The 12,527-nt window shown below is 45.0% G+C and overlaps 1 protein-coding gene and 1 long non-coding RNA gene across 7 annotated transcripts in view; both read right to left on the bottom strand.

Annotated features, from left to right (window-relative positions):
* SFSWAP (splicing factor SWAP) overlaps positions 1 to 12,527 on the bottom strand; it is an 80,381-nt gene that overhangs the window by 18,860 nt on the left and 48,994 nt on the right. For all 6 annotated transcript variants that reach the window (XM_055550688.1, XM_055550686.1, XM_055550687.1 and 3 more), the window contains one exon: positions 1,370 to 1,635. In XM_055550688.1, the coding sequence (XP_055406663.1) occupies positions 1,370 to 1,635 (266 nt within the window). The remainder of the gene's footprint in view (positions 1 to 1,369; positions 1,636 to 12,527) is intronic.
* Positions 2,998 to 5,133, bottom strand: LOC129630218 (uncharacterized). The gene is made up of 2 exons (XR_008703601.1): positions 4,417 to 5,133; positions 2,998 to 4,054 (listed from the first exon to the last, which is right to left on the bottom strand). It is a non-coding gene; the product is annotated as an uncharacterized LOC129630218 (long non-coding RNA).

The following is a 12,527-nucleotide window of genomic DNA, read 5'->3' on the forward strand; positions in this document are numbered from 1 at the left end:
CTAAGGAGCCCTGAGCATTATCAGGCCCCTAAAAGGGATTTAGGAGTAGATTATAATTTCTTCTCTTTGAGCCCTGAAATAAATGAAATCTATGAAGGATTTTACTGAGTATGGTTATTATTCATAGGGCTTATACAGGTCTATTTACTTCCACTATATTATAAGAAATTTTTTCAAATAAGAAACCCTAGTTTTGATATATACATACAAGTTCCTGAGGACTTTCAAAAATTGGAAATATGTCAGCAAAGTTGTTCATTTAATTAAACAACAAGGTGTGTGTGTGTGAGAGAGAGAGAGAGAGGGAGGGAGAAGGAGAGAGAGGGAGAGCAAGGGATAGAACATCTAAAGAACTAGCAAAAATGCAGAGCCAAAGATCAAATTTATTTATCGTGGAGGTAAACCTAATTTCATTGTAGACAAGGGTAAATACTTGTCAAGCCTTGAAGGTCTGGTCTAGGTAAAAACTGGGAAGCATGTTGTTTTAGGGTATGTTCAAGAAAGGCTAATGTGTATACAGTACAGTTTTTTTAAACATAAAAAGTATAGGGCCATCTGCATTTTTCACATGGAAAGGAAAGAAAAGAACATCAATTGTAGAAGAAGTAGATTAGTACAAGTGCTGTGCTAGAGAAACTAAGTCCAACTGACATTCAGTAAGAAATCAGAAGGCGTGAGGTAAGTTTTAAAACTAGAAACTAGCTTTTCTGAACCTCCTGCAAGTCAGATGCTTTAAAAATCAGAAAAGTACCTGCTTCACTAAGCACTAAATTCTGTGATCCTTACAGGTTTCCGTGTTTATTATTTCTGTTGCATAAAACCTTAAGCTGCTTCCTCAAAAGCTTGCTTTTGGTTGAACAGTGACTGTTAGTGGGAGGCTGGAGAAGCAGATTGATTGAGAAAACAGATCTGTGCCCGTGTTTCCTCCTTTACGGGCACTTGCAGGTGTTGTGCCAGTGAAGCTGAACACAGCCACAGTGCACGTGTCTCTCGTGTTGGCAGATACACATTCAAAAGGAATTAGCCTGGGAAAGTCGACTCATTCACCAAACAAAACGCCCCCAACCCTGTGAATTTTCCACACATTTTCAGCAAATACGCTAGGCTTGCTCCCAAGACCTGTTAAAAATTTAAATACCTCTCTTTTAAGAAAAACCTGGCAGTAGTTGATGAATTTTGGGAAGTCAGGTTAAAAAATATTTTGAAAAGAGATTGCAGGACGCATCTCTGCGTAAAGACACGCAGGTGTGTGGGTCTGTGCTTGCGGCAAGCCGGGGGAGGGGAGCCCCGCGCCCCCTGCTGGCGAGCAGGAGCAGCGGGATCCGCCCCGCACCCGACGCCCGGCCGCGGGGGCGCCCTGCACACTCACCTTGAGCGCCGCGCTGTCCGATAGGCACTGGGAAGACAATGCTTTGCTTTTGAGTGAGACCTAGACCTGGACTTGGACGACGAATGATACTTGGGAGACCGCGATCTTGTTCGAGACCGTTTTTTGTGCTTTTTCTTTTTCCTCTCTCTTTCTTCTTCTCTCGGCGGGTCTTTGCTTCGGCTCGAGCGCCCTTCTGGAGGCTTCACGTCTAAAGTTGGCAGAGGTCTGCCTCCAGCCAGTAGAGGACAGGGCACGGTACCAGCCTCCTGGAAACATAAGCACATGTCCGGATCTCAGCAAGGAAGATACACTGTTTCAAAATGTGTTTATAAGATTCCGACTTTGGCGCTCTCTCATCTGTTAGAGCAGCCCATGCCTCCGTCTGTGGCTCTAAATATACCCCCGGCTTCTCTGGGAGAATGATGGCTCCTCAGAGGCCAAGAGCACGAATGCCTACCTCTCACGGCCGAGCCTTCCCGTGCAGGGTCCCGTCCCCAGCCTGCCAGGCTCTGGAGGCTGGATCTGAGAAAAGAAACGCGGCACATGGAGGGCTGTGTTAGGAAAGGAGCCCCGCCTGCTCTTTCCTAAATAATTGTGACTTTCCACTAAAAAGGAGATTCTTCAAATTGCTAGCACTAGGTTTTTATGGATCTCTGCTCTGCCTGAACCAAAAGAGGTTCCTCTTTGATTAAAAAAAAAAAAATTATTTGTCACTAGAACACTCCTTTCTTTCTTTCTATGAGGTAGTGGATATTAAACTGTGTCGATTACTGCGTATTTTATGTAAGTCAGATCACGCCATGCACCTTGAACACAGTGCTACATGTCACCTGCTAACTGGAAAATGGTCCCTCACCATCTGGTGCTACAAGGATGAAGTCACTGGTCACTGGAGTTGCTGACCTTTGACACACCCTGAAAGAAGTTCAGGGCAGAGATCAGGAAAGAGGCCCTCTGTGCTCTGGGAAAAACTGGCAGAACGTGCCTTCAGATAGTTAGACCTTTACAGGAGAAGATTCTAAGAGCGATTCTTGTACCTCCTCATGCCTGGAAAAGCACTAACATTACTAAGAGACATCTGCTCCTCATGATATGCAGCCATCTTCCGCCAAAACGTGTTTCACTTTACTGCACATCCCGCTTCACCAAACTCACGTATACACGGACCCTGCCCCCTACCTCTCAGGAGCAGTTCCTCAGAGGTCTGAGAGGCTGTCTCCCCAGGCTATCATCCTCATTTTTGTCCCAAATAAAACTTGATGTGTACCTTTTCTCAGGTGACACAATTATACCTCAGTAAAACTGAAAGTAAAAAAATAAAGCCACTAATGGGAACCACAGACAAGACAATCCCATCAACGCAAGCCAGCCTTACTCCACATGTATCAACACAGCAAGGAATTTCACTTAATGGGTTATCAGTCTTCAGACCTCTGTATCCAAGTATGACAGACACACAGAGAGTGCACAGATCTTAGGGCTGCTGCCTACTGAACTTTCATGTCAAGACACCAGCGCATACATCAAGGAGCCACCACTCTCAGCAGTGTGCATCCAGAGCAGTCCCATTTCCAGGACTTGTTCACTACGGTCCAACCAGGAAGGGAATTACTACTCAACTTTAAAAATGATGTGGTAGTCCTATTTTATTGACATTTACATTGTCCATGTCACAATGTAAGATTAAAAAAAATGAATTTACAAAAAACAAAAACAAAAAAGCCACACATAAGAAAACCACAAAAAACACCCCCCAAACCACATTTTATATTTGCAATTGCAGCCACCCACCTTCAGCCCCTTTCCCTCATCCTGAGCAAGGTCATTTCCTTGATTCAGTTTACGTGAATTTTAACTACAGCCAGTAAACACCATACACAGAGATATACTGAAAAATCTGGAATTTATCATTTTGTGCCTCAGAACTTTCAAGCTGTTAAGGTTCATGAAAAAAAAAAAAAAAAATCCCAGGCAGGGGCTGCAGCCCCGAGTGGGTGCTGGCTGTTGGCGGGTGGTGGGCTCTAGCAGGCCTGGCTTCCCTTCTCCTTGGGTCCATTTGGATAAGGCCAACTGGATGAGGCAAAGCAACACTTTGTGCAAATGATTCTTCTGAAGCTATGCTTCTTCCCCTGACTTGAGAGGAACCGTGATGGTGGTCTTGTGGGGCAGCCACCAAAGATGTTGCCCCTCCGATAGGGGCATGCCCAGAGAACAGGGCTGCCTTCCTGCCAGCCTCCTGTCGTTTACACTCACAACACACTGTCTTCACATCTTTCATTCACTGTGAGCTGAGAATCGCTCAAGAACAATATGCCCTGCTCCCAAAGCAGTTTATTCCCACCGAAATACTCTTAGTAACCAGGCCCCCTGTGGAAGGGCACACGGCCGCCTGGTGCTCCTGTCGGGCCTTCACTCTTCTCCATCGTGGCAATGCTGCCCAGGGCATTTTTAAGGTTTTGCTTAAACTGTCTCCAGGGAAACCATTTCATCATGAGACAGTTCTTCTTATCAAAAATGTCTTTCTTACTTCAAATTATTTTAGTGCAGTAATCTTTTTCTTCCTTTTTTTTTTTTTTGGTGTCACTTGGCATGGCTTGAAGGATCTTAGTTCCTCAACTGGGGATCGAACCTGTGCCCCCTGCAGTGGAATCGAGGATTCTTAACCACTGGACCGCCAGGTAAGTCCTGCAATAATATTTTTTCAGGTTAAATTTTAAAGTAATTGGTTGTTGTTAAACAATTCTAACATGTAGATACAAAACTTTATATCTGAGAACACCTAATTCCCACTCTGGCACTCTCTAAACACATACAAAATGATACAATAAATTAAGACTAATAAAATGTAGTGAGTTTTCTAACTTTAGAGGTTGGAGGAAGGGAAATGCTGCCCCCTTCACCCCCGCATCCATTGGCTTGTAGAGAACTCTGCTGTTGCCAGGCTGGAAAACCAGCTTTTAGTGCATTAAAAAACCCCAATAACCATGGACTCTAAATTAGGAATATATGTAGGTCTTCTCAGGTGGCACTAGTGATAAAGAATTCACCTGCCAATGCAGCAGACGCAAGAGATGTAGGTTGGATCCCTGGGTTGGGAAGATACCGTGGAGGAAATGGCAACCTACTCCAGTATTCTTGCCTGGAGAATCCCATGGGCAGAGGAGCCTGGTGGGCTACAGTCGATGGGACCGCAGAGTCAGACACGACTGAACACACACACACACACCGCCCCCGCATGAAAAAGTGAGACGGAATTGGGGGTAAAAGTCACCACTAAGAATTTCCAGGCCAGCACACGCGAGGCCTCTAGGAACGCTGAAGGTCAGGGCCCAGGGACCACAGGGCAGTTGGGGCTGCTGTGGGGAATTTCCCTGGAAACCAGAGAGCCCGTTTTAGGAGAACTGAGACTCCATCTTTTATCTAAGTGGATGGTTGAATGAAGAGAAACACAGGATGGCTCTCTCCTTCTCCTGCACAGGGGACAGACAGAAGAATGGCACTGATGAGTGATAATGAGCGCTGCACTAAGAGGGGGAGAAGGGGAAAATATGTCCCCCCAAGGACGTCTGCAAAGGACAGGAACCAGGGGGACGAGGCGCTGCAGGCAGCCACACCAGGCCAGGAGGGGGAGAGGCAGCTCATTAGATGAATCCCTATTTATACGTTACTGCCAGCCTGATGATTTGTATCTCTGAGCTTCATTACTGCTTCTGCTGCCTTTGTCCTAATGCCCATCGTTAGTAACACTTATTTTACCACTGTGGTTATCGTTTATTTCATTTTGAGGCGAGGGAATAAGTAAATCAATATATCAAAAATATAACTTGCAATTAAGTCATAGATCCATTTAGTCTAATAAAATGATCTATTACCCTTCACCATTAAAGTAAAAATCAGCAACTTGGGGGTGGGGGTGGGGGCGGCGCTTGGCTGGGCATTCTGATGACCTCACTGTTTTTTCAGCTTAAAAATACAAAGAGGACATTAAAAACCAAGCAGTTAGACTTGAGAATAACAACAGAATGGGATAACCAATCCTACATGCCCAGTGGTAGCCCCTACAGTGGTGGCTCCAGGGGCAGGCTGTGTGCGCCAGCATGTCTCAGCAGTCTGGAGATGTACGTTCTCTGCAACATGCCAGTGCTTCTGAAACCCAGAAACTTCAAGATGCATCCTACAGCCCAGGGCAGCGGCTCTTGTGACCGCACCTGAAGAAACAGACTCAGGTCATGCCTCTCATGCAGGGTCACCAGCAGTCAAGGGAGGAGCCCAGTGTAGCCCACAGGGGTACCTATGCCCAGAATGTAAGTAAAAATGCAGAGTTTAAGAGACTTGCAGAGATGCAGGTGCTCTACCCAAACATAAGCAGGAGGACCTGGTCTCCCAGGGCCCCCATGACTGCTCGGGAGGTGGGCTTCTTGGCCTCCAGTGTCGGGGAGCATTCCAGCACGGGGCACATGACAGGGCAGGGGTGCGTCCTGGCCTCTCCAACTACACCAAAGGTGTTCCTGTGTGCACAGCTGGTGGTGGGGTACACACTCCAGCAACACAGAGGAAGCAGTTCATGGATATTTATGACACAAGCCATGGAACTACTGGGTTGACCAAAAAGCTCCTTCAGTTTTTAAGTAAAAACAAAAGATACATTTTTCATTTTCCCCAAGAACTGCATTGAACAACATACTCATCATTCTGTTCTATTACCTTCTACTGTTTTCCAGGCAGTTTTGTAATCCCAGGGATTCCCTGGTGGCTCAGAGGGTAGAGTCTGCCTGCAATGTGGGAGGCCTGAGTTCGATCCCTGGGTCAGGACAATGCCCTGGAGAAAAAAATGGCAACCCACTCCAGTATTCTTGCCTGGAAAATCCTATGGATGGAGGGGGAGCCTGGTGGGCTACAGTCCATACTGCTGCAAAGAGTCAGACATGACTAAGTGACTTCTCTCACTTTTGTAATTCCATCTTTCTAACACTTTTTATCTTTTTGAGCCAGGTGCCTTTTATAGTCTTTCAGGAAACTGAAATTTTTTCCACTAAGAGAACTTTGTCAAGACCGAAATACATGGACATCTGAAGGTGCAATGTCTGGTGAATACAGCAGATGGATCAGAACTTCCCAGCCAAGGAAACAGCTGCCTCCTCAGCCAGGTGGTTTTTACCTGATCATTAAGAAATGCGCGATCTTGTGTTACCCCAATGGAAGATTATTTGTTTTCTGTCAACTATTTCCAGACGCTTTTTGTTGAGTGCTGCTTTGTCTATTTGAAGCAGTACTTGTTGCAATTAATCCGTCTGGTTTTCCGGAAGGAGCTCATAATAGAGGATTCACCTCCAATACTACTATATACACAATATCACTTTCTTTGAATGAAGACTGGCCTTTGGTGCATTTGGCCTGCCTCATGATCTCTTCTGTTCCACATTATTGCATCTACTTTCATCACCTGTCACAATTTGTTTTAAAAATGGACTGTTTCATTACATTTCAGTAAAGAATTGCATGGGGAAGTATGGTCAAGAAGGTTTTCTTGCTTAACTTACATGGAGTCCAGACATCAAAGTGATTAACCCAACCAAGCTGGTGCAAATGATCCTCACTGCCTGATTTGAATATTTTGAGTATGTCAGCTATCTCCCAGGTGGTATAACATTGATTGTTCTTAATTAATGTCTCAATTTGAAAGCTATCAACTGGTCTACCCAACTATGGAGCCTCGTCTAGTGAGAAATCTCCAGCGCTAAACTTCAAAAACCACTTCTAACACATCTGATCTGCTGCAGCACCTTCTCTATACACTGCACACATTTTTTTTTGGCATTTCAGTTGTATTTTTTATCTTTCTTGAAATAATAAAGAATAATATGCTGAAAATGTTTTTCTTCCATCTTCAGTATTAAAATGGCTACACAGAAATTGATCAATTTTTATTTATTTTTTAATGCACTGATTTTATGACAGCTGTCACAATACAGAGCTGGAGAGCGTGGCCAGCCAGGGGAGGCTGCGCCTGCGGATGCATCCTTGAGATGCCTTGTGACGTCCTGTGAGCTAGGCTACCCTCACAACTCAGAAAGCAAACCCGACTAGTTAGTGGTTTTGCTTAAGTCGTTTGGGGGCAGTAGGGTAGGTTTCTAGCATGTATAATATAGAGCCCTGACTGACACAGCAATATGGATTTTTAAACTACTGGCAAAAAAGAATGAAAACCCAGCTAGCTCTGTAATGTAGACTGTGCTGTGGTGGTGGAAATGTTCTGTTTCTGCACCACCTGCTGCATTTAGCTACCAGCCACGTGTGGCTATGGAGCACCTGAAATATGGCTAGTGTGGTCAAGGACCTGAAGCCCAAATTTTAATTAAGTTTAACTGAAATTGCCAGGGAGTCCCCTGGTGGTCCAGTGGTTAAGACTCTGCCTTCCAATGCAGGGGGTGCAGGCTTGATCCCTGGTCTCTCCCACATGCCTCCTGGCCAAAAAAATCAAATCATTAAACAGAAGCAATACTGTAACAAATTCAATAAAGACTTTAAAAATGGCCTACATTAAAAAAAAAAAAAACTTTAACAGAAACAAAACAAGATTGCCACATGTGGTTAGCAGCTACCATACTGTATAGTGTATATCCTGAAGAAGGCAAATGACCCGTTAATTTATACTATAAATGATATGAATAACCTGAGAGACTAAGCCACTGCTGAGTCAAGATCTTCCTTGCAAAAAAAAAAAAAAAGACCTTCCTTGCAGCCCCACATGTCCTGTGTCTGGTTTCTGAAGGTGTCTGGCTAAGGCCCTGCACACAGTGACCTGTGAGAAGCTGCCTGTGATGCCCACAGGAGACACAGCAACAGAACCACATGGCAACCAGTGCCAAACAAGCAAAGCGGCCTCTCAGGGACGGAGTGTTAATATTACAGCAAGGATGACTAAGGCACAAATCATCATGGGTGGGGGGGAGAGCATAGGCTGGTTTGAGTCGTGAGCGGGCAAAATCAAAAGGAACTTTAGAAAGATCAGTTACTCATACGCGTATTTAAAAACTGACATTCCTTTTGTTGGTAACACTGAAAAATATTAATCTGTCTTTGATCACAACCAAGTATTTGTCAACAAGTTAGCACACAAACTAGCAACTACTATTTCCTGCTGTGGGAAAACAAATTGCTCAAAAGCAGACTAACACACCTTTTAAAATGAAATCTTATTTCTGAATTAACACTACATTAACTAGGAAATGGGATAATCATGCAAAAGACTCAAGATAACGTTTGAAATCAGACTTTGAAATGCATCCTCTAGAACTGTATTTGCAAATTTCTACCCGTGCTGGGCATGCCCCTGCAACCCTCCCAGCAGGGCAATGGCCCAGGTCTGACTGCTGAGGCCTCTGTCCAGATGACCCTGCGTTTTCCACTCTGTTGGCACCCTCTCCTCCCCTCCCATCAGCTGTGTTTGCTCGGGCGTGCTGCTGCCAGCCTTGCCAGTGCTGCTACATACATATCCTTCCCGTGGAAACACTGCTTTAGCTCGTCAGTGTCCCACTTGTACTGCAGCCAGTGGTCCAGCCTCTCCCAGACCTGCCTGTGTCACTGACTTGTTCTGCGCCTCCTCCACAGACCCTTCGATGCAGGGTTGCAGGCATTATCACTGCCTGCACAGGCTTCACCGGCCTCCCCCACAGGTGAGCCTCTGGGCCTCCTCGCTACTGTCACCTCTCCAAGTGATCCAGGTTCCTCACAGTCCCGGTGCCCCCTCTGCTGTCCTGGGGGCCCGGGGCCCTCACCCACACACTCAGAGCTGCTCTGCACCTTACAGGGCCGGCGTGGTAGAAATGTTCACGTGTAGATGCCAACCCCTCAAAAGTGACTGGTCATGAGAAACAGGTTTCTAATTGATACCCCAAAGCTCCTGGAATTATCACAGAGGCTCAGCAAACATGCGTTATTTTTGTTCCCTTTTTCTTTTCAAACTCTTGCTGGACCTTAAACCTGGCAGGATCATTAACCTGAAAAAAGTTACTGCATCTAAACAAAGTACTGAAGTCTGTTGTTACCACGGAAATGATGCCATGATTCAACAGAGACTTGATTCAAAACTTCTGATTTCTCTTCATTTTGAATTAACAGTGCATGTGTGCACGGACACACATACACAAAATGGGATGGTATATACACAGATTTCTAAGTACTACTTATGAATAGGTTTTTATATATTTTATACACCGCTTAAACGTTTAACGTAACTAGTATCTGTCCACATCAATAAATACACTTCAAGACATCCTTAAAAGTTATACCTAAACATAAAATCACCTCTCCTAACAAACAGACCAATGGAACTAACAGACAAGAATGTAAAAATAGAGCAAATACAAGCGGGAAAAGGGAGCCCTTTACACTAGTGGGAAAAGATGTGATTTAGTGGTTTGTGTTGTGCCTAGCTATATGCTCCTCAAAGTGAAGTAAATTCCCAGTGGGGCAGATTAAAAGACAAAAAAGAAACTGTTGGTAATGCTGATGACACAGAGCTAACACAAAAACAGCAGAGCCAGTCAGCCAGCCAGGAGAAAAGCAAAGGCCATAGAGGGTGTTCTCAGCAGGAGAGCAGAAAGGCCGTGAAACCTGCGAAAAGTTACTCAATGTCCCCTATAATTAGAATTTGTAGTTAAACCAAAGAGATAACATATTTTACCACCTGTCAGACTGAGAATTAAGGTGGATGATAACCCATGCTGGCAGGGAGGCAACAAAGTTATATTCATACACAAGGGAGACAAACAAAACAAAAACATCCCCACCCCACCCCAGAACTGCAATAGTCACTGTAGGGCCTAATTTAACGGTAAATTAAATTTAAAAATCGGAAATGTAATAATTCCACGGTCAGGGATTTACTCTGTGGGTACACTCACCTCAGTGAGTGCACAAGTCACAGGAGCCGTTATACAGTAAAACCCCGAGTAGGGCCCGTGCTTCTGAGAGCAGGGAGGAGTGAACAGCACACAGCACATGCAGATTAGCTTGATATAAGGGCTGATGTGTGAAAGGACTGATGGTCATGCATCCAGTGAACAGTTACCAAGTGTTCATTACATACCAAGCATCACTCCAGATGTTCAAGCTGGTTTTAGAAAAGGCAGAGGAACCAGAGATCAAATTGCCAACATCCACTGGATCATGGAAAAAGGAAGAGAGTTCCAGAAAAACATCTATTTCTGCTTTATTGACTATGCCAAAGCCTTTGACTGTGTGGATCACAATAAACTGTGGAAAATTCTGAAAGAGATGGGAATACCAGACCACCTCACCTGCCTCTTGAGAAATCTGTATGCAGGCCAGGAAGCAACAGTTAGGACTGGACATGGAACAACAGACTGGTTCCAAATAGGAAAAGGAGTCCGTCAAGACCATATATTGTCACCCTGCTTATTTAACTTATATGCAGAGTACATCACGAGAAACGCTGGGCTGGAAGAAGCACAAGCTGGAACCAAAATTGACGCCACTGAACTCCAAGTCCCCTGGACACTGAAATAATACACCCGAGCAGTGGGGCCGGCCACACCAGCCTGAGTCAAGTGCACAGGGAATGGCCAACAGAGTCAGGGTCACCTGTCTCCAGAAGCTGCTTTAGACTGAAAATATTTTCAAGTGTGAACCTCATTTATGATAGCTGCCAATTTAATTCAGGTATTTTGTTTCAAAGTCATTAAAGATATCTATCACCACCTGCAAGTACTGTTAACGTTTTTGTTGAAATAGTTTAGTAGCTATAATCTTTCCCACTAGATGTCCAGGAAGATCAACCCAATGATTTAAACATGAAGCATAAGCACTCATTTCTAAGGTATTACAGATTTAAAATATATGCTTGAAGAGAACACAGTGGGAGATGCCACAAAAAAGACAAATAGGGTAAGAACCTAAGTCTCAGGCTATCTTGTGTTTATAGAGAAGCGATTCTGGTACCTGTGACAATACTGGCAGTACAGCAGACAGAAAAACTGGGTTAAGGATGAATGACTCTGGCTGTAATTGAGTTTGCATTTAGACACAATTTTATTAGAAAATATAGATGCACCCATGTAGAATAATTGGTTAAAGTATCTATGTATGTGGATAACTTTTAATTAAGTCCTTTATTCACTGCCCAAGTGACATCCAAACAATAAGGATAATGAAAATAGCCACTCACACCCCTCCCGTGGAGGCAGTTCCCTGTCTTCCTAAGTTCCCTGCCCTGGTGCTATATGCATAATTTTTATAGCTGCAACCATAAAAGTGGAGCTGCTCCGTATCCTGCCTCTTCTTCCTTTTACATCTAACGCAGTCTTAATGGCTGCCAGTTTCACCCCTGCACTGGTCCAGAGGTCCTCCCAAAGCTGGGCGATGACCGACGGTGCCTTCCTGTTTTTAGCCCGGCTGGTGGCAGCGAGGCCCTCCCCAAGGGGGGACGGACGCGTCTGAAGGCGCCATGTAAGCCAGTGCTCGCTGCTCCCCAGTCTGATCCAGCTATTATTTTTGAGGCCTCCTGCCAGATTTGAATTTCAGACTGACTCCTGAGGTGAGAAAGCTGATTTGACCTTGAACACAATGCTGAAAAAGGCTGCTTTCCATGGAGAAACAAATAAACCTGTGGCTACATGCAGCAAAAATCAGTTGTGAATAATGGCTCTAAATTCTTAGAAATGTCAACGTAATTAAAGTAAAAGACGCACAAGTCCCGTTCTACATTACAGGGGAAAGAGCTGCAAAAGACATTTCAGGGACACCTGGTGAAGTGGCGTGAGCCCTGCTCTGAGCGGTCCAAGCCCCCCTCCACAGCCTTCTGAAGGGAGGAAATGGGCCAGGGGGCTAAGTTCTGGTCCTACAGCTTACGAAAGAGTTTGTGAGGCTCTGACCTCACAACTTGTCTTAAGAGAAGATGACACTGACCGTAACTTATCTAACTTTTCTTTTAATTGAAGTGCTGATAGTAACCTAGATCCCTGAGTAAGACTATAAGCCTAAGTGTGAGCTCAAGGGCTGCTGTGATGGCAGGAACATGAGTGCTCTGGCGGGTCTGTCCAGGCCTGCGGTGGGTGTGAGGTGAAGTTCCGTTGCTCCTGTGAGGTCACCACAAAGCACAGGCTCCCAACCTGGGCCCAGAGGCCTGGACTCTGAC

This window comes from Bubalus kerabau, chromosome 16 (assembly GCF_029407905.1).
Source record: "Bubalus kerabau isolate K-KA32 ecotype Philippines breed swamp buffalo chromosome 16, PCC_UOA_SB_1v2, whole genome shotgun sequence".
NCBI classification, from domain to species: Eukaryota; Metazoa; Chordata; class Mammalia; order Artiodactyla; family Bovidae; genus Bubalus; species Bubalus kerabau.